The 20,316-nt window shown below is 36.6% G+C and overlaps 1 protein-coding gene across 2 annotated transcripts in view; it reads left to right on the top strand.

Moving 5' to 3' along the window:
- Window positions 1-13,913, top strand: part of LOC120540733 — a 35,348-nt gene extending 21,435 nt beyond the window's left edge. For both annotated transcript variants that reach the window (XM_039771755.1, XM_039771754.1), the window contains exons 2-4: window positions 4,369-4,495; window positions 9,721-9,832; window positions 10,555-13,913. In XM_039771755.1, coding sequence (XP_039627689.1) covers window positions 4,421-4,495; window positions 9,721-9,832; window positions 10,555-11,189 — 822 coding nt within the window. In that variant the 5' untranslated portion in view covers window positions 4,369-4,420 and the 3' untranslated portion in view covers window positions 11,190-13,913. The remainder of the gene's footprint in view (window positions 1-4,368; window positions 4,496-9,720; window positions 9,833-10,554) is intronic.
- The last annotated feature ends 6,403 nt before the right edge of the window (window positions 13,914-20,316 follow it).

Below are 20,316 nucleotides of genomic sequence, written 5' to 3'. Positions count from 1 at the left end.
GTTTAGGTTGGGGCTGAATGTTGAGCTTCAGGCACTGCTTTCAGAGCATACTGTTGTATTTGCTATGTTATTTTCAATGTTTTGTTTCCAAATAAAAGCAATTAAATGAAAAAAAAGACACCATAAGCATCAAGTGTGTGCTTTTGCTTTGACTACATCAGTTTTTGTATGCTGGGTGTCCAAAATCCGCTTCCACATGAAGCATTAATCAGTCTCCAAGGTCCTCTGTCAGTCAGAATGCCATTTGGCATTTCTGGTTGGTAGAACAGAATAAGCCACCATGTACCGTATATACTTGCGGATAATTTCTCCTGCAGATAAGTCGGGACCTGATTTTACAGTAAGATTTCGGGTATTAGATAGATAGATAGATAGATAGATACTTTATTAATCCCAAGGGGAAATTCACAAATCCCAAGGGGAAATTCACATTTTATATTTTATAATGTTGGTGGTAAAAGTCGAATATAGAAAACTCATGCTATTCGTCCAGGAGATTATGATATGCTAGCGCCCACCTGAGAGAGTAACCACGGTGCACTTTTTTTCTATATATTGTAATACCCAAACTATTGTGAAGTGACATTTGCACTGTTTATGTGTTTTTGTATCTCACACCCTCATACACCTTTATCATAAAAGCATCCCTTATCTATGATGGAGCGTTCGATCAGAAGAACATATGAAGCTGGTTTTAAATTAAAAGTTGTTGAAATGGTGAAAGAAATTCATAACTGCGCTGCTGCAACAAAATTTGATGTAACTGAGAATCTGGTGTGAGATTGGAGGAGGCAAGAAGAGGTAAAAAAATAAAAATTAAGTGTTGCATTTTCAAACATGCGTACAAGTCGGGGTCTGATTTTTTATGGTCAATGTTTCAGGTTTCAAGGCCCGACTTAAACGTGAGCATATATGCTAATTTTTTTTTTTTTCACATTGGAAAATATGCGGTTTGCTTTATTTATGACAACCAATACTATCAAACCAAGAAGTACAATGAAGTGAAATGCAAAGAAAAGGCAGAGATTTGAAAAATCCTGCAATTTTGAATGTGGATATGAATACCTTAATTTGTACTTTGCTGAAGTATTTAATTTTTGTAGGGCAGTGCTTGCAAACTGCATGATTTATATTACCACCTAGCACTAAAGACAACTGAAATGAACCTAAAAACTCCATTGAAACATGGACAGAGCATTTTCTATTAGAAAATCTACAACCTCAGTAATTTCAACTGTTGCCATTGCTCCTCTTACACAATTAAAGAGAAATGCTTACAGGCCTGTTCTCAAAAGAAAAGAAAAAAAAAAAAGATTTTGATGCCTAATCTATGAGATTTTAAAGCAGTGTACTTTTAATACAAGGGCCAAAATGACTAAAAAAATATTACTACAGTATGCAGTTTTCTTATTTTATTGATAGATAACAACCTTCATTTTCAGCAGTGCTAGTTGTTTTCCTTCTAATAGTTTTAGACATTCAGTACAGTTTGGAAGAATATTAGATTGTCGTTAAGTGCTGTTAGAAAATGTTCAAATCCATTGAAAGAGACCATTAAACCTGTTGCACAGTGTGAACCAGTGCTTTGAAAATACAAAAGGTAAGCATTAAGAACAATCTGTGTTGTGAATTCATATTCTATTTTAAAGCATACATATTTTACTAACATAACCTTTTGTAACATTCTCGAGTTCACATAATCCATTTCACAATCTTTGCTGTGCGTGTTTGTGTGTGGATTAATTTGTATTTACTTAACTTGTGTGGGCATTAATTTTTATTTACTTAACTAAATACAAGTTAGTTCAGCTTTTTGCTTCAGGAGACAAAGTGTGTTAGTACCATTCCAAATATTAAAATTTTAATATTTTTCCTTTTAAAAGCCGCTTCAAGGCTGGCAATTTCTCCAGTTGTCTTTGTCAGTGATTCATGACTTTGCTTTTATACCATCTTTGTATTGTCAGATTTAAACTCAAGCAATTTACTTGTTTTTCAATTGAAATATATCAAAATATTGTTTTATTTTCATCAAGAGTGGCCATTAACACAGTTACGTATCTTCATCCTCTACGCTTACCACGTATCGTATATACTCACGTATAAGTCGGGTCTTGAAACCCAAAAAATCGATCATAAAATCAGACCCTGACTTATACGCCCATTCAAAAGTGTGACACTTAATTTTTTACATTTTTTTTACATCTTCTTGCCTCCTCCAATCTCGCATCAGTTTCTCAGAGGCATCAAATTTTGTTGCAGCAGCACAGTTACCAATTTCTTTTGCTACTTCAACATTTAATTTAAAATCAGCTTCATATTTTCTTCTGATCGAACACTCCATCGTAGATAAAGGATGCTTTTACGATAAAGGTGTATGAGGGTGTGAGATACAAAAAAACACAAATCAGTGCAAACGTTACTTTGGAATAGTTTGGGTATTACATTGCCACACCCACATAGAAAAAAAAAAAGTAATGTTCTCCGTGGTTACTCTGTCAAGTGGGCGTTAGCATATCATAATCCCTTGTACCAATAGCGTGAGTTTTCCTCATTCTACTTATATGACTGACATTATAAAATACCAGAAATTATACTATAAAAGCAAGTCCCGGCTTATTCGCGGGAGAACTTATCCACGAGTATATACGGTAATTGCTCTTGTGCTCCTACATACAGGTGCTTCAGGTGTTTGTAACCTTCTTCAACATGCAAATTTCTGAACTGCACACTACTAAAAAATGCCTTTATTAATGACAGAAGAGGCTCAAGAAAATGAAAGGAAACCACTTCTCATCTGTTGGAAGAATATCTTGTAAACTCATTAGAAAAAACATTTGCCTAAAAGAAAGCAAAAATAAAATAAATTAAAATATAGCATGTGTTGGTGTTTGAATTACAATTTTGGAAGTCACAGTTATGTGGCTAATTCATCTCTTGCGTCTTGCACAAAACTGACAATTACAATTACAAAATTGTAATTCAAATACCAGGATCTGTGGTAAGTCGAACAGACAAAAATAAGGCAGTTTTAGTATATGATGGTTTCCCATGTTGTATGTGTGTTGCACAGTCTTCCTGTAGTTCACCATCTGCTGTCATACATTTCTTTGAAAAACTTTCCCTTTTACTCATCCCTTATTACTTAGTATTATAAGAACAGTAATAGTATAAACCGGCATCTTTGTCATAAATCATACCCCTCTCAGAGTGCATCCTAATTTATTGCCAACTTATTCTTAGGTTGATACTCTTTCTATCGAGGAGTTCTTTCCATATTGCTTAATTCCTCATCCTGTTAAGAAGAGTGAGCTCAGCATCCCTATACAGAAATATTACATGAAACTGGTTCTACTTATGCTTTCATTTTCTCAGTCACTTCCCATTGCTTGTCACTGTAGATGTTGATGGGAGAGTAGTTTGACCAATAAATCTCAATCTTATTTCAAGGATTAAGATATAACTTCACAACCTTCATTCAGTATATCCAGGGAACTGCTGCTACTGTACCAGTTCGCTGGTCAGCCTCACTAGTGCATCTGCCCTCACCTGTGAACAAGATAGAGCCCAAGGTGTCTGAATTCTCTCGCTTTGAGAAGGTGCTTCTTAAGCCACTTATTTGTAGGTGAGGTATGTCATCTCAGATAATCTATTCAAACCATGTCAGGAACAAAGATACCAAGACTGACTCCTGAAGATAAGCCTGGAGTGGCAGAACCCATGTTCACCTGGTGGGCGGCCAAACTGTGTAGCCAAGAAAGCAAATGGTGGAGGTCTTATGCAGTGTTAAGTCAGGTGGACGATCAAGATGAGTCAGAATCTACCTAAAGGGCATACTGTGTTCACCTGTGTCTTTGTTTTATAAGGTATTGGGACATTAATTTATTAACAGCTTTGACTTTAAGGGTAAAGAATCGAATTTATATTTGGAGGAGTATTTTGTACAATGTTAATGCAAATTCAAGGCCAGGTTTGATTACAGGTAGGGAGAAAATACCAAATTCTGTATTCATATTATATGGCTAAATTAATTTACAGTAAATTTAAAAGTGCATTTTCTATAGTCTAGTCTTCAGGTTTTTTCTTAGCTTAAATAAATGCAGATTAGGAGAGGTTTTGTAGAAAATTTAGTTCATGGTCATTTTTTGAACTTGTAATGCCTATATGTGCAAATAAATAATGTTGTGATTTTCAATTCTTTTTTTCTGAATTTAAAAATAGGTTCAGCCAGGAAAATTAATATAGCCTTGCCATATTTCATATAGCTTTGTCATAGAATAGATCATATTACATTAATTTTGTTTTGATAAAGGTTTTCTCTTTTCATATGTCAATAACTTCTTTTGTTATGTTCTCTTTCTTAAAATGCAGGGATAATGAGCCAGCAGTCTTAATCAAAAAGTTGAAGAAAACACTGCAAATAATGGATTCAGATACTTTCAATATCAATGAGGAGGGCAGTGGAATAGAACTAGAAACGACTGGCAAAGAAGACACGGTGAGATTTGTTGTTATCAATACTAACCGCTTAATTTGCAAGCTCAGACCTTTGCTTTTTGTCATGAAACTAATCTCACAGGAAGGAAGACATCTTTCTGTTCCAGGTTAATAGTTTTCAAAAAGCATACTTGTGTACATCAGAGAGCTTATAGAATACTAGTCACAGTACCTGTTGAAGACTGGTAATACAATAAATAAATACATCTTTGCTATCTCTTGCCCTACCTGTACCTTCGGGTATTTGCATGTGTGAACATCTGCATGTGTGAACATCTTTTCACCGGCACATTCCCAGAAAGCCTACTTCTCAGCCTTTCTTGTTATTTTCTAAGCATCTTTCTCACCTCCTGTCCAGTTTTATACTTGTTATCTTTGAAGGCGACTCTCTCAGCATGCCTCATATGCCTTTACTCCTCCACATGTGTGTCACACTCACACTTCCTCTCTCTTCACGTCACCAAAGCCAAACAGACAATCGGAATGCTCTGGAGGACTGGACACATGGACCTTAGTGGTTTATTATTATACAGTAAATAAATTATAAACAGGAATAATCTGGTTAATCATGCTTATAATGAAGGATGAATAGTGTGTCTCAGTATGAGTATACATTGCACTTAATCGTTTCATTTTAAGTGAACATAAGAGCTTTAGTGAAACAGCTTTATTTTGAATTCTTCCTTTGGTGTAGTAGGTTAATGCAGTTTTAAGTAGATAATAGAAAGTGATTACCGTTACTTAATTTTGAACAGCACAATCTGCCTCATTTTGGAAGATATATATTCAGCCCAATCCTTTCCTTGGAAAATTGCATAATATGCCATACCATTTAATGCTGTGCACTGCGTATTACTTTTTTGCTAAAAATATTGTTGAATTCTTTTTGCTTTCATAATTTTATATGTACCACCCTGTGAATGACATTTATTGACCAGCAGCCTCTCAGTTTTTATATTTTGTTTACTGCCAATACAGTATTGTTAAGAAACATGTTTCATTTTTTCGTTATATATCTTGCTATCGAATCTAGAACATGTCCTTTGGACCATAGTGAGGATGTTTAATTTTAACTTGACAGATTCATTACTAGTATTTTTGAGAAGAACATTTACTGCTGTACTTTTATGATGCATCATATTTGCACAGGCTAAAACTTTGTTGCACTTTTAAGTACAGTATAAAATGTTGCAGTATTTCAATTAGTAAGTTACTTCTCAATAAATAAGGGAGCACCTTTTTATAATATTATTTTTAATATATCTATGTCAAAACATTTGACCCATTTATAAAAGTATTTTCTAATGTCAATTATAAACTTTCAAGCAACCCAAAGTCTCCAAATGTAAAAACAAACATATTTAAACCTCAAAGACTCACAAAGCCACTAACAGAACATTAAAATAAGGAAAAGATAGCAAAGCACATCACTAAACTAGGTCAGCCTAAATAGATGTGTCTTGGGCCTGCTTTTTAAAACATGAAAAGGTTCACTAAATTGATGTCTGGAAAAAGGGCAAAAGTAAGATTGCATATGCTCCTTCAAGACTATGTTCTTGAGACAGAATAAATAGGAATCTGAAGACCCACTTTAGTCAAGCAACTGGGATCTAATTAAAAGGGTATACAGTGGAAGAGAATTTTACAGTGACTAAAGAATATAACTGGCAAACTGTGAAGTACAAAAATAATATAAAGATAATGTGTTCGCAAAAGGTTTTGATGGTCTTGGAACCCAACAGTAAAATTCTCATATGCTAAAGCCACTCTAAAAAGGTGAAAATTGCCATGTCTATGTTTTATCACTGTTTAATGGAGAGTAGTAGTTGGACCCAGGATTTCAAATCTTGAGGTTGCCTGTACTCCGAGTGGAAAAACAAAAAGAAATGTAACCAATTGTATCTTCAATTCTGTACGTCACCTTGGATAAAGGTGCCAATCAAATCATAAGTAATAATAAAGGATGTAGCCCGTAATACTACTCTTTTCATAGTGTATGTTTTTGGCTATCATTTTAACAAAAGTAAAGTGTAAGCCCTTGTATTGTATATATAGACCTAAATGTAGCACATACTGTAGATCACAGGTGTCAAACTCCAGGCCTGGAGGGCCGCAGTGGCTGCAGGTTTTCTTTCTATCCCTTTTCCTAATCAGTGTCCAGTTTTCACTGCTAATTATCTTCTTTTCACTCTATTTTAATAGCCCTGTTTTTGAGGATTAAGTCTTCTGTATTGATTCTTTTCTTCATTAAATGACAGCCAAACAGAAATGAGACATGAAATGAGCCAACAGATGACCAGTTAAATTGGAGCTTCAAAACTCCAACCAGTTCCTTCATGTGAGGCTGATTCTTGCTGTTAATTAAACCCGTTATTCAATTCCATGGCTTGTTGCTGCTCTCTTTTTGCCACAGCAGACATTTCCAAAACTGTTGATATTCTGTTTTTTTTTTTCTAAGAACTAAGAAAATGTTTTGGTAACCTGAGGGATCAACCTTACTGAGAGCTTCATCTTTATTTTCAGATTTAGTTTGATGGGTACAGGTGAGCTGGTCATGTCCTGCTTGTTTTATGTCTCATTACTGTCTGGCTGCTAATTAAGGAAAAACAACTAAGGGTCCGAGTCAAGCTAATTAAAGCTAAGGCTAAAGAAGTTAATTAGCATCAAGAACTGGTCACTAATTAAGAAGATGGTTAGAATGAAAACCTGCAGCCACTGCGGCCTTCCAGGACCAGAGTTCGACACCCCTGCTGTAGACAATGAATTCATGTAGACCTAAAACGTATGTCTGTGCTATGCCATGAAAGGCCAACACTGGTAATAATTGAGAATTTCTTCATAGAATGTGCTGAACTGCCAGAAACACCTACTGTAGCTTGTTTTCCACTTAATGAAAGAGTCTAGAATGATACATCATCAAAAATGGAAGAGCGGTTTAGAGGAGTATGTTTGATGATATTCCCCTTATTAGCATGATGAAAATGATTCAGAATGATTTTACTGTTAAGTAGCTTTATGTGACAAACACGATTTACATAATTTACAGACAGCAAAACTGGCAAATTATACAGTATGTTAATATTTTGATGGAAAAATTGGGCATCATGAAGTATTTCCTGGTCATCTTTCATATGATGACATACCAAAAGGAAATATATCGGTCTTGAAGGAGTGCTGTATAAATTAAGTAAGTAGATACATTATGACCAAAGGTATGTGTACATCCCTCCAAATTATTGAGTTCAGGTGTTTCAGATGCCCCCATCGTTAAAAGGTTCGTAAAATCAAGCACATAACCATTCAATCTCCATTGACAAGTATTGGCAGCAGAATGGGACATACTGAAGAGCTCACTAATCGGGAAGCAACATCAGTACAAGAACTGTCTATCAGGAGCTTCATGACATGGGTTTCTTAAGATCACTATGCACAATGCCAAGCATAGGCTGGAGTTGTGTAAAGCACACCGCCTTTGGACTCTGAAACACTGGAAATGCTGATGCGAGGAGAAGGCTGCCTTCTCCACTGTATAGTGCCTACTGTAATGTTTGGGAGAAGAGAGATAATGGTCTGGGGCTGTTTTTCAGGGTTTGGCCTGGGCACCTTGTTTTAAGTAAAGTGTACTGCTAACATTGCAGCATGCAATGACATTTTAGACACTTGTGTGCTTCTAACTTTGTGGCAACAGGTTGCAGAAGGCCCTTTTCTCCTTCAGCATGACTGAAACCCTTTGTACAAAGCCAGGGATGATTTGGCAAGTTTGGTGTGGACAGAACCCTGATCTCAACCTTAGTGAACACCTTTGGAATTAATTGGAATGGTTCACCGACAAAAGCGCAATAGACATATGAGCGCCAACAAAACCGGGACAGACAAATGAGCGGCGACAAACTCGCTAACTGGTTTTCTACAAATGCGCGGCGAGAAAAAAAAATCGCGAGAGAGGCCAAGAGGGTGGGACGTGTGCGCGCATTATGTGCTAGGTTATAACTGTATTCAAAGATGCTAATTGTTTCGTTCCTCCGGAAGATGTTGGGTCCGCTTTCGATGAACTGAACGAGAGTAGACCCGACAATCTCCAGAATGTTTATGATTACTGGGAGGACAATTACGTTGGTCGATTGAGACACAACTGACGAGCCAATCCGTTGTTTCCTAACACCATGTGGAACATGCGAGAACGTGTTGCTGATGGCATGCCGCGAACAAATAACTCAGTCGAGGGTAGGCATAACGCGTCGTATACAAAGCGGAATTACCAGCAGTCAGGCAGCCAGCAAGTCTAAATACGCTCAACTATCAAGACGTCTTGCTGCAATTCTTCCTACATATGCAGGGAGTGATCTTAAGGACTATCTGCGTGCCATGTCTCATAATATTGACGTCTAAAATAAACATTATTATATATGCTTTAAACTAGTAATTCATATTTAATGAAACTTTCGTGATTTTGTCGGCGAGATTTTGTCTGCACGATTTAATGGGCACTATTTTGTTGCCGCTCATATGTCTATCGCGCAAATGTCGGGTCACTAATTGGGACACTGATTGTGAGCCAGGACTTCTCGTCCAACATCAGTATGTGACCTCAGAAAATGCTGTTTTGTCTGAATGGGCACAAATCCCTACAGACATAGTCCAACATCATACAGAAAGCCTTCCCATAAGTCTAGAGGCTATTACGGCTGCAAAGTGGTGAGAGACTCCATATTAATTCCCACGGTTTTGGAATGGGATTTTTGGCTTTATGACATATAGACTGTAATAAGACATTGCACTGCTGAATCATTTCAATAGCTTTGATGTACTGTATATGGTGTGGGCCTTGTATAACTGCTGCTGCTTTCAAAGATTTCAAGAAGCCAGTTACGTAATATTAAACTAAAAAGAGAAACTTAGCCTGTACCAGTCCATGATGCATTGACTCCCTGTACTTGGGATGTGGGAGGAATTTATATTAACTCAAGTGTTTTTATGACTTTGTTTCTTGCAAAAAAACACCTGACATTTTATATGCATTTTGATGTTTTCCCTATTTCAAATTAGAATTAAATGTATTCTTCTATTTTTCTTTTTTATTAACACAATGAAATCTTATGGATCATTTTACACAGTTTAAGTAAAATTAGAACCTAAAAAATATACAGGCAAAGTTTCAGATTTAAAGTATGCTTCTGACAGTACAGTGTATTATTATTATTATCATTTTATTAATGGTGTTTTTAGGATATTTTTAGTTACCTGTCAAATGAGGAGAGAGAATGCCTGAATTACCTTATGGATACTATTGATTCTTTGGAAATGGAGTTGATGATTGAAGAAAAGGAGAAAAGAAAAGGTAAAGAAATATGGATTCTGAATCTAACTTAAAAATAGCAAAGCAAAGCTGGTTAGAAGAAATTAAAATAAATATACAGTATCAAATGATGACGCCACTTACTGTGCAAATATTATTTCAAATGTTTCATCTTTGAATAAGAACTGCATTAAGAAGTGCTTGTCTGTGAGTATAAACATATCCCCTGGAGTTGTTAATTATTTAGTGACTGTACTTTCATACTACAGCTGAATTAAATTATCTTAATTTGTTTTACATTTCTAATTGATTTCAAAGAGCTTCTTATAATAAACATATGGGACGCTTATCTTATTTTATTTAGTATTTTCTTTTGAATTATTTGATGGTTTGGGTTTTTCATTTTGTGTTTAATCATTTCATCCTGATCTTAATAAAATTCTTGAAATTGTATCTTATTTTATTGTTAGAAAATCAATAACACTTGCCATTTGTTGTCCTCAAATCTGTAAACTCAGTCTAACTAAGAAGTGAAAATATACACATACTGTATATCACAATTTAAAATAAAGGCAGTAATTCTCACGTTTCACGTTACTTCCGTTACGTTTTCTAACTAATACATTTTGGACACGATGACATATCCCAAATCTCTATGTCCAATTTTGATTTACGACTAAAAATGTAAATAACCATTGGATATCAAAAGTAGAAATAGGAGCGTCAAGCAGGGATGTAATAATAGTTTTTGTTTCTTTTAACAGAAAATGGTTCTACTTTTACCTGTCATCCAGAGGAGCATATGGAAATTCCTTCTCCAGCTGATGTACAAAGTCAAAAGCTAACTGTGGAAGACAATAAGCACAACTTTCATCATCAAATGCCAGCTTCTTACCAACAGGATACATCTTCTTCAATCAATTTTGAATGTCTGTCACCACGATCTTCTAGATCCACCAATATGCAGTGTGCCCAGACTCGCAAGTTTGACACCATTCTACGCTCTGGTGTCAGTGTCCAAGAATTACGAGCCCAAGTTCTAGCTAGGTTCAATGGTTCTGTACAAGAGGATGCCTGTGGTCAACAGGAGCCTACACATTCTACCACAGCTTGTTTTCCTGATGGTCTGGACCTCAAGAGTTCCCGGGCTGAGGCCTTGCAAAGACTCGGATTTGGCAAACGGTCACAAAGTCTTTCACAGCAGGAAATTCTTGGAGATCTGCCAATATCTCAACTGTCTTCTGCTGATCAAACTCTTGGCTTGATTGGACAAGACAATAGTCACTCTTTACCTTATAACTCAACGGATCGCAGGTCAAGCATTCCTAGATCACCATCTTCTGTTACAGATAAAGACCACCACGAAGCTTTGAAGAAACTAGGACTTCTAAAGCTTTAAGATGCATTACCTAATTTTCTTCTAAGTGAACCCAAAAATTGTTATACTTAATTTGTATGTTCACTCATTGTTGACTTTTTAGGCAAATTATAGTTAAGTCGTAGCTAAATTAACATGTTATTATTTTGCATTTTCCCTTCATTTGTCCTTGTGTCAGTAGTGAAATCAGCTAGAATGAACCATTTTAGACAGATATCACAGCGGAGCTGGAAATGCAAACCAGTAACAAAAACAGCCAAAGTCATTTTAAAAGTTGATTTTTTATGTTACAGTTCACGGAAAATAAAATGTAGCATTTTTTTAGTTATAATAACTAAGAAAACATTAAACACTTTTTAATCGGTCGAGGTAGGAGGAAGGCCTGCAGGCTAGGCCCACTTAATTGCACAGATAATCGTGGAGTGTGAACGATATCTCTAAGGCGAACACTTAACATTGTAGAATGAATCACATTGTAAGACATGTTTTGGCAGTACGGTTTAACGCAACTTCATGTAAGTTATTTTTTATTTCTTAGTCCGCTTATGATTCAAAATTTAGTTGCTTTTAAGCGATCATAGCTTTAATGTTAAACAGCTTGGGATGAAGAGCAAAACAGTTATAGAATTGCTTTTATTTCTTTGGTTTTTACAGTTTGAACAGGTCAAGGAGGTGATGCGCCTGTCTAATATTCTGAAGGCATAAGTTGTATATGAATGTCAGATAGCAAAATGTAATCGTCTCCCTTGGTTTATAAACAAGGAGAAAGGACATTAGGATGCACATTTTCCTAAGTTAACAGATACAGTGACATTGAAAATGGCAGAACTTTATAAATTTCCATATGAACTTCCATCTTCCAACTTTTTTCCTCTCTACACAAGAGACTTGAATGTTTCTTACATTGCAGATCTCTACACACAGATCAAGAATTTCAGTTTTAACTGGAGGGCTTTAGTTTTAGAGCAATAACATATGCTAATTCTAGAGATTTCAGCTTTTTAGTGTATAGAATTTTACTGTGTATAGTGACCATTATAGGTTTTATTTCTCATGTAGAATTTACAAGCTTTACGTATCGACATTGCTCAGGCTTATAATAACTATTATATAGAAACTTAGAGCATATGAGTTTCTTGAAATTCAAAAGTCAAACTACAATATCACAGTTAATTCTTATAGTTTTTTTTTAGTTTACATAAATTAACATATTTATACTTTACCACATCATATTTACTTGCAGCGTTGTTATTATTCCAATATTTTTGAGACACATTTTAGTTTTGTGTTTGACAGTTCTTGCCATCAGTTCTGAAAATGAGCAAGCAACTTATAAGCTACAGTAACTGCGTGAAAAACATAAAGTTACTAAGACAATATCTTCTACTGGCACAAAAATTACAAATCAATGATACATAGCCTTTCACAATATATAGTGCCTTGAAATAGTATTCAGCCCCAAGTCTTTAACTCACATAAATGTTACAAACCTTGGATTTTGCCCGGTGGAAATTTTATTAGCACATTTTCAGAGTGAGGTCCCAAAAGAGAGAATAATAAACTGTTAAAAAAAATTAAATTTCAAATACTGCAGTGTCCACAGTTCGTAAATATTTATCGCCCACCTGTCTGGTGCTTGGCTGAACCACATCTCACAGCTGCTGTAGCAAGTCGTCTTTTTTAAGACGCAATACGATGGAACAAGATCTGCTGATTTCTCCTTGCCAAATTGCTCAAGCTGTGCCAGGTTAGTTGTGGGGTGGTGACAGACAGCAAGTTTTAGGTCTCACCAAAGATGTTAAATGCGGTTAAGGTTGGGCCTTTGACCGACAAGGTCAAGGACATCAATTTTCTTCATTTTAAGTCACTCCATTGCTACTTTGGCAATGTGCTTTGGGTCATTGTCCTGTTGAAAGACAAATCTCATCCCCACTTTAAGCTCTCTGGCAGAGGAGTGATGGTTTTCCTCCAGGACCTGCCTGTATTGTGCAGCATTCATCTTCCCATCAGTCCTGACCAGATCGTCGCTGTCGAAATGCATCCACACAACATGATGCTGCCACCACCACAATTTACAATGGAGATGGGATAACCTGGCTGATGTGCAGCTTTATACTCGTATTTACTGAATATCACATACCACTTAGTGTTCAAGCCAAAAACTTCAGCTGTCTGCAATATCTTATGAGTGATATTTTACAAGTGTTTTATAGGCAAGGTCGTTATGTTTTGTTTTGTTTTTGCTTGTTTTGTTTTCCTCAACCATGACTTATTTGTTACTATTTCATAAAGGACCTTTTTGTGCCATGTTTTGAAGATTGTTGAGCTAGGAGCATCACCTTGCCGACTTCTGCAACTCAATCAAGTTGACAATTGGTGTCCCAGTAGCCTCTCTGACAAATGTGGTACTTCTTTAGAGAGGCAACCTGACCTTGGCATTATGGCTATAGTTTCATATTTTGTCCACCTCTGAATGATCAGCATTGAGCTCTGAGGTATGTTCAGTGCCTTTGAGGTGGTCTTGTACCTTTTGCCCAGATCTATGCTTCTCGAAGGTTATAACCCTTGTTTTGAATTTTGTTTTTGTCTTCATTTTAGTTTGCTTTGTTGAAATCTGCACTATATTATTGGAAGGCAGTAAGAGAGATGATGGGTTTAATCCCTCCTACCCCATTAACAGCTGTGTTTGGTGTTCTTCCAGATGGGTTTAAAGTGGAGAAGGACAAACAAACTGTGATTGCATTCTCTACACTTTTGGCATGCAGACTTATTCTGCTAAACTGGAAGAATCCTAACTCTCCTCTTTTAAGTCAGTGGGAAACCGATGTTTTATATTATTTGAAATTGGAAAAAATCAAATATTCAGTTAGAGGATCTGTACAGAATTTTTTCAAAACCTGGCAGGATCTAATCAGTAATATTTTAGAATAAGCTCTTAAAGCACAGAGGAAGCAATTATCTTCACATTTCTTTTTCTTCTCCATTCATCTCTATTGGCCTATTAAACTCATCAGTTTAGGTATGTTTACAAGCCTTACGTTTTACTCCGCTGGCCATGCTCTCTCTCTCAGAGGTGAGGGGCGACTTGTTTTCAATCCTATTTTTTGTAAAAATTGGTCGATTTGTATGGAATTATTACAATAAAATTAAAAAAAAAATTGAGATGATGGGTTTATCCTTCTAAATTGACTGAGAACAGACAAAAACATTTACACATAGTTTCGAGGGCTGATTACTTTTTCATGTATCAGTTTCTGTAATCGAGTCATAAAGAAAACAAATTAAAATCACGACCCACTGTGCATATTTCTGTCTGCGTGTGTAGGGTGGTAATTAGGGTTCCTTGACACTCTGTTACTCACGGCCTCATGGGAAGTCCTCTTTCAAAGTTTGGTTCCAGTAGCTCAGGTCTGTGGAAATATATAGGAAGCAGTCTGACAAATAGACGTTCATTTTTAGAAATGTTATTTTTTTTTGTAAATTCTTTTTATTTTTTTCTTTATTATTTGAATGTAACATACATCTCCCACAGAGGTGAAAACTGCATATTGATTATGTGTATAAGAATGTTCAACAGTCTCCTTCCATCTAAGTGTGCAATGAGAAGAAATGAAAGAACAATATTTTGGCTAAAGCATTCATTTTGGCATTTTTACAAAATAAAAATAACTATTATTTTTAAAACTGACATCTGATTGTTGTTATTTGTCACGTATGGAAAATATGCATACACATTTACAATTTAACTTTGCTTGTCTTTACCCAAACAAACTTTTTCTAAGTAATCTAATGCAAGTTTTGAAATGTTGTGAAGGTTGATTTTTAGAACTATTAACCTGACTATGGATGCCTGCCCTGATGATCTTCATTAGCACAGCATTGACTCTTTGGCTCTGGCCGTGAAGAGCTGCTATTAAATTGGCCATTTTTGTTTTGCCATAATGAAGGCTTCAGAGGATAGGCAAACAGAATATATATATAGCTTTATTGCAATAAAACAATAACACGGACACAGCCCAATTCGGCCAAATCAAGCTGAGCCCCGAACAGTTCAAAAATCACAGTTTATATTATCATTTCTTATCATCTTGACCTCGTTTGAAACAATGCTTTTGCTGTCCATTCTGACTCACTTCTGCACCTGGCTAGCTGGTTTCCCAAGTTTTCATGGGAACCATTATCATCTTCTGACTTCCTTCTGCAGCCGGCTTCTTATGTGCCTACCATGACCATCAACATTTTCTGTATTTCGTCATTGGTATCATTCCTTGCTTCCTGGCCTTCAAACAACAGGTGTTCTTCTTATTCCCTCTTCTCTTGTTCTTGGGTAGTTTCTGTACGTCATTCTCTTCCTGCTCTATCCTTCCAAGTGTCCCTATATTGGTAATTTTGCTTCAAGCTTAACTAAAAAATGCAATATGACTAATGTCTTTATTTAACTATTTGCTTGACATGTCTAATTTATGCTAAATCTAATGCTTCAGAAGCTGTTAATTACTTTTATGTCTATTTATGCTAATACATGAATTTTTATTTTCCATACCAGTCACTGCACTTTATGGTCTTCCTGTTTAAATTTGTTGTGTACTTTATGGTTTTACTTGTTAGCTCCTTAGCATCCATCCTGTTTCCTTTATGTCACGTTTGCAAGCAACTTTAAAATGCAGTTTGGTGTACCTTGCAGGTCTCTTTGCAGTGGCAAGTTCTCCATAAAGATGTTTTTTTTCCTATGGAGACCCTTAGGTATCATGCAAAAAAAAAAATCAGTTCAAACAAATTATTAATTAATTTGAACAAATTATGTAACTTCTTCCAACGAATTATTAACTCGTTCAAGCAAATTACTTTTATTTTTTTCCCGACTCTTATTTCAGTAGTATGGAGCCCCATTCTGTATTAATTCATTCAAACAAGTTATTATTATTTTTCCCCTTTTCCGTCCAGTTCTTATTATGGAGCCCTGCATGGTTTTCCTTACAGTGAACTGTAAGGTGTGTGTTAACATTAGTGAACCAGAAGAGGAACTAGTTGGAAGACCACCGTGGTTAAAACAGTTCTTTTGAGGAGTTCCAATACTACTTTCAGGTGCAGGTGAAGTTCCAAGAATGAAACGTGATATTCCGGAGTCAGTGGTGGAAATGTTAATAGAAAAAGACATAAGTTTAAAATCTCATTGATAATAGAACTGAACATCATTAGTTAGACTGAAACTATTGGCTGGCTATACCCTTCCATTTCTGGTTCACTCAACTGCTAACCAGAAAAAATAAATAGCTACTGAAATAAAAAATGTAAAAAATAATCCTTCAAATAAATTACATAATTCATTCGAACAAGTTACGTAATTCATTCAAACTGATTTTTTTGTCCTTGATGCCTATAGGGCTCTGTAGGATCCAAATGGCTCACATATCGGAAATATCCTCAAGCCATCAGGGGTGGCATTTGCTTGACCAGGCGTACATGCTTGCCGTACTGAAATATAAGTTGGTATCGGTGTTGGAAACCAGGCTCTGCCAAGAAAGAATTCTTTGAAGAAAGTGCAGGTGAAAGCTTTTAGGTTTCACTTCTTGTGCTGGTGACACATATGATGTAATCTGACATTGTGGTCAGTGCTGTAAGCCTTTTGTTTTCCTATAAGTACATGAAGAGATAGGATAAGGTAGAGGCTGATTTTCCAATTGACTTGCTTAACTGTTTTCCATGGACAGGTTGTCACGGATACTGGTCAAAGATAGGTCAACTCTTTCCCATTACGCTGGTTTTATAAAGGGTGGTGGAAGAACACAACGGGGAAGACAAGACAAGTTCAATCAATTAGATTTTTATTCAGTCACAGATGAGTACGTGGATTCTACGTTGCAAGGCAGAAGAGCAAAGTTACATTTTTTTCTATTGGCTTTTTATAATTTATTCTTCCTCCCCCTTCCCCTTATTTCTTAAAAATAAACATAATATCATTTACTTAAGCATTTTATTTTAGTACGCTAATGGGCCATCTGTTCTTATTTTTTTCACTTTTCAGATAGATCCTAAAGAAGGAAAGGTCAGCTCTCTTGTGTCAAATAGACGCGTTCCTAAGAAACTGGAAATTGTCTTTGGTCAGCTTACTGCATTTTGTCTTATGACAGACGCCTGTATATAGCAAAATGGCTTTGTCAGCTATTAACCCTAAGTAGCTGGCAAGCAGTTCATTTTTCTTTCACAACAGCACAAAGTCTCTGCATGCCAGAGAGAAGTGGTAGAGTAGCATCTACAGGTGCTCCTTCATATGAGTTATGATAGCAAGATCATCAGCACATATCAGGTCTCAAACTAGAGTTACACAAGACTGCACAGCCCTCCATTAGAACTTGTGTGAAGGTATAATAGGTTCAGTTAGATGATGGCATAAATGTATGATTCAGGAGTAGAAAAAGAATCCCAAATAAGATAAATGAAAGTACACAGCCTTTCTTGACTCCACTGCACATTATAAAAGAATTTGAATTACTGCTATCATACGGGGCCATTCCCCTCCTATTGTCATGAAAGGATGACATGATACTAAGCAGATTTGGTGGACACCTTGCTTTACGAAAAACTTGAAGTCATCTCTGCTCATCAAAGCCTTTAGTGAAATCAAAAAATGCAAGGGGACACCCTTGTTCTCTGCTGAAGATCTTCCAGCTCTAAATCTATACTGTGATTCAGAGTGGGCCTGCTTATCTATTTTATTTAAGTCAAAGACTTTAGTGAGATCAAAAAATACAATGTAGAGGGGACACCTTTTGTTCTCTGCATTTATCCTGATGCTCTTATAAAGTAAATGTCATGTCTGCTGAAAGATCTTCCATGATGATTCAGGGTGGGCCTGCTCCTCTGTTTTTCTTTATGTGCTACCAATGACTTGTGTAAAAAGCTTCTAATACGGAGAAGAAGAATACTTCTGTAGCTGTTACAGTCACTTCTCCCATTTAATTTCTTTACAAGGTCACAATAGTGGTATCGCTGGAGTCTTGTGGTTCCTCTCTGTCCACTTTTTAGGTATAAATCCAATCCTTTTTATGTAGATTTTAGTTAAAAAATTGAATTTTAAACCAAAATGACCACACAAGAGTGTTGATGTTGCTTACGAACGTATCTCTGCCCACACTAACATGACCAAAAACACATATGAGTTGGCCTTTTGCCTACATTGGGTGTGTGCGCGTGCATCAGCAGAAAACTCCTTAATGAGATGGTAACTTTGCCACCCATGCGATTTATTACAAAGCAGAAGCGACCAGTAAATCATTTGAGTTTTGTGCATGAATGCAGCGTTCAAACTGTACAAACCTCAATTTAGATGCATACAGGTAAGTCGCGCAAAAGTGCCATGGGAAGCAACGCTAATATGTCTACTATGTTGGAATATGGTTTAGTTCCATGCAGGTTGATGGATCGGGGAAAGTATTGCTATAATGAGCACGATCTAATCAGGCGAGGACTATGTAATAAGCATGAGCCAATCAGAGTCTGTGTTTTTCACACGTGCACATCGCTACACTGAGATGGGGTTGTCAGAAGTGCACAAGTCTGTAGAGCACTTTCAAAAGTTTCTGTTTTGGGGGATTAAAAGCACTGGAGTATTGTGGATGAAAGGCAAAAACAGGGACTAATGTCTGTGATTTTAAACAAATGTAGCCTTATGTATAAATCCTGTCCAATGGAAGTAATCGAAATCTTCCCAGGGTTGGAAGCACCCCATGGTGTGTTGCTATATGACATTTATGCAGTGATACTTCTAACCGGCAAACTTTGCTCAACGTGGCAAAGCTGGGATGTCTGGGCATAATAAAGTGGAAGATTTGCTGACCATGTAGCATCAACACCTACTGTTGATGGGTCCAAATGACCAATAGAGTCTGACACCAGGAGTAGCATGAGGTTACTTTAAAGAGCCTGACTGCGGATTTTCTAGTCGGGTTTCCTCCACTAGCTTTTATCTTTGCCAGCTGCTCACAAGGCAGTGACAGACTCGTGTGTCAACAAAACATGCACATTTAATGAACATTCCCTACCACCCACCATAACCTTAGAACAAACAAGCATACTTCTGAATACACGTCAATAGCTGTCTTGTTCTGCATTGTCAGGGGAGCCAGGGCTTCATGTAAAAGCACCAGCAGGGATGTCGACTGGCACTGGTAAGCTGAACCAGACTGATAATCTTATGCCAGGCGTGTATTCATAGCAGGCTGGAATTCTAGAAGAGGTTTATTTGTACATTGATAAAAGCAGATGTACGTAAGTGAAAGAAACTTGCATATACACCAACATAGAAGATATGGAGTGTTACTGTGGTGCTAGTTGACCTTTTCAAGCTTCTTTATCCTCTTGCACAAGTTGGTATTTTATTTATTTATTTGCAGTGGTTTCACTGCCATTTGTATTTGCACAATGTCTCCTGCACAGTTCAGTGCCCTTTTGACTGTGTTTGGTACAAGAAAATGAATGTAACATAAAAGAAAACCGAGCTGAGCAGCTGGTGCCTAGAACAATAACACTTCCCCTACAGTCCTATTTGCCTGTGTGACAACACGGGCTGAAAGCCATCAGAGAACATGGCGTCACTCCAGCCTGGGTCCAGATTGGAAGAGAAAGGGGCATGGGGGTAACAAGAGCTGAAAGCCATGAAAGAAAAACTTCCCTTTCAGCAAACAGTAATCATTTAAGGGACTTATACAGTTAGATGAGTGTAGAAGAACAACAACCCTGCAGCAAAAGATGATGAAAGAGAAGCACCTGCAGCCCTTTGACTTGTGAGGGTTGGTTAGCAGGGGCATTTGGTTGTTTTATAGCCGTTTGCAGAGCATTTCCACTCAGTACTCAGCAGACGTAAACCTTTCTTTTATTTCAATAAAAGCTGCAGTACTGTGGATGGCTGTCTTTTGTGTGTTTTTCTCTAATAATGTGCTCCCTCTTGTGGATGTGAAGTTTATAACACTTGACGTAGAAATCTGATGCGTCACCACAACTAGCACAAGGACATTTCCTACCAATTCCTATATTTTCAAAGAAATATTTAAGAGGACACCCCCATTTTGTCATGGTGTGCAACAGGGGACCCAAAAAACACTTTAATAGTGTGTCTGAGTTTATAAACTTATTAAAATGAACTAATGGG

The sequence above is a fragment of the Polypterus senegalus genome, chromosome 12 (genome assembly GCF_016835505.1).
Source record: "Polypterus senegalus isolate Bchr_013 chromosome 12, ASM1683550v1, whole genome shotgun sequence".
NCBI lineage: Eukaryota > Metazoa > Chordata > Cladistia > Polypteriformes > Polypteridae > Polypterus > Polypterus senegalus.
Note: the sequence above shows the minus strand (reverse complement) of the source record. Positions and strands in the feature narration are given on the sequence as shown.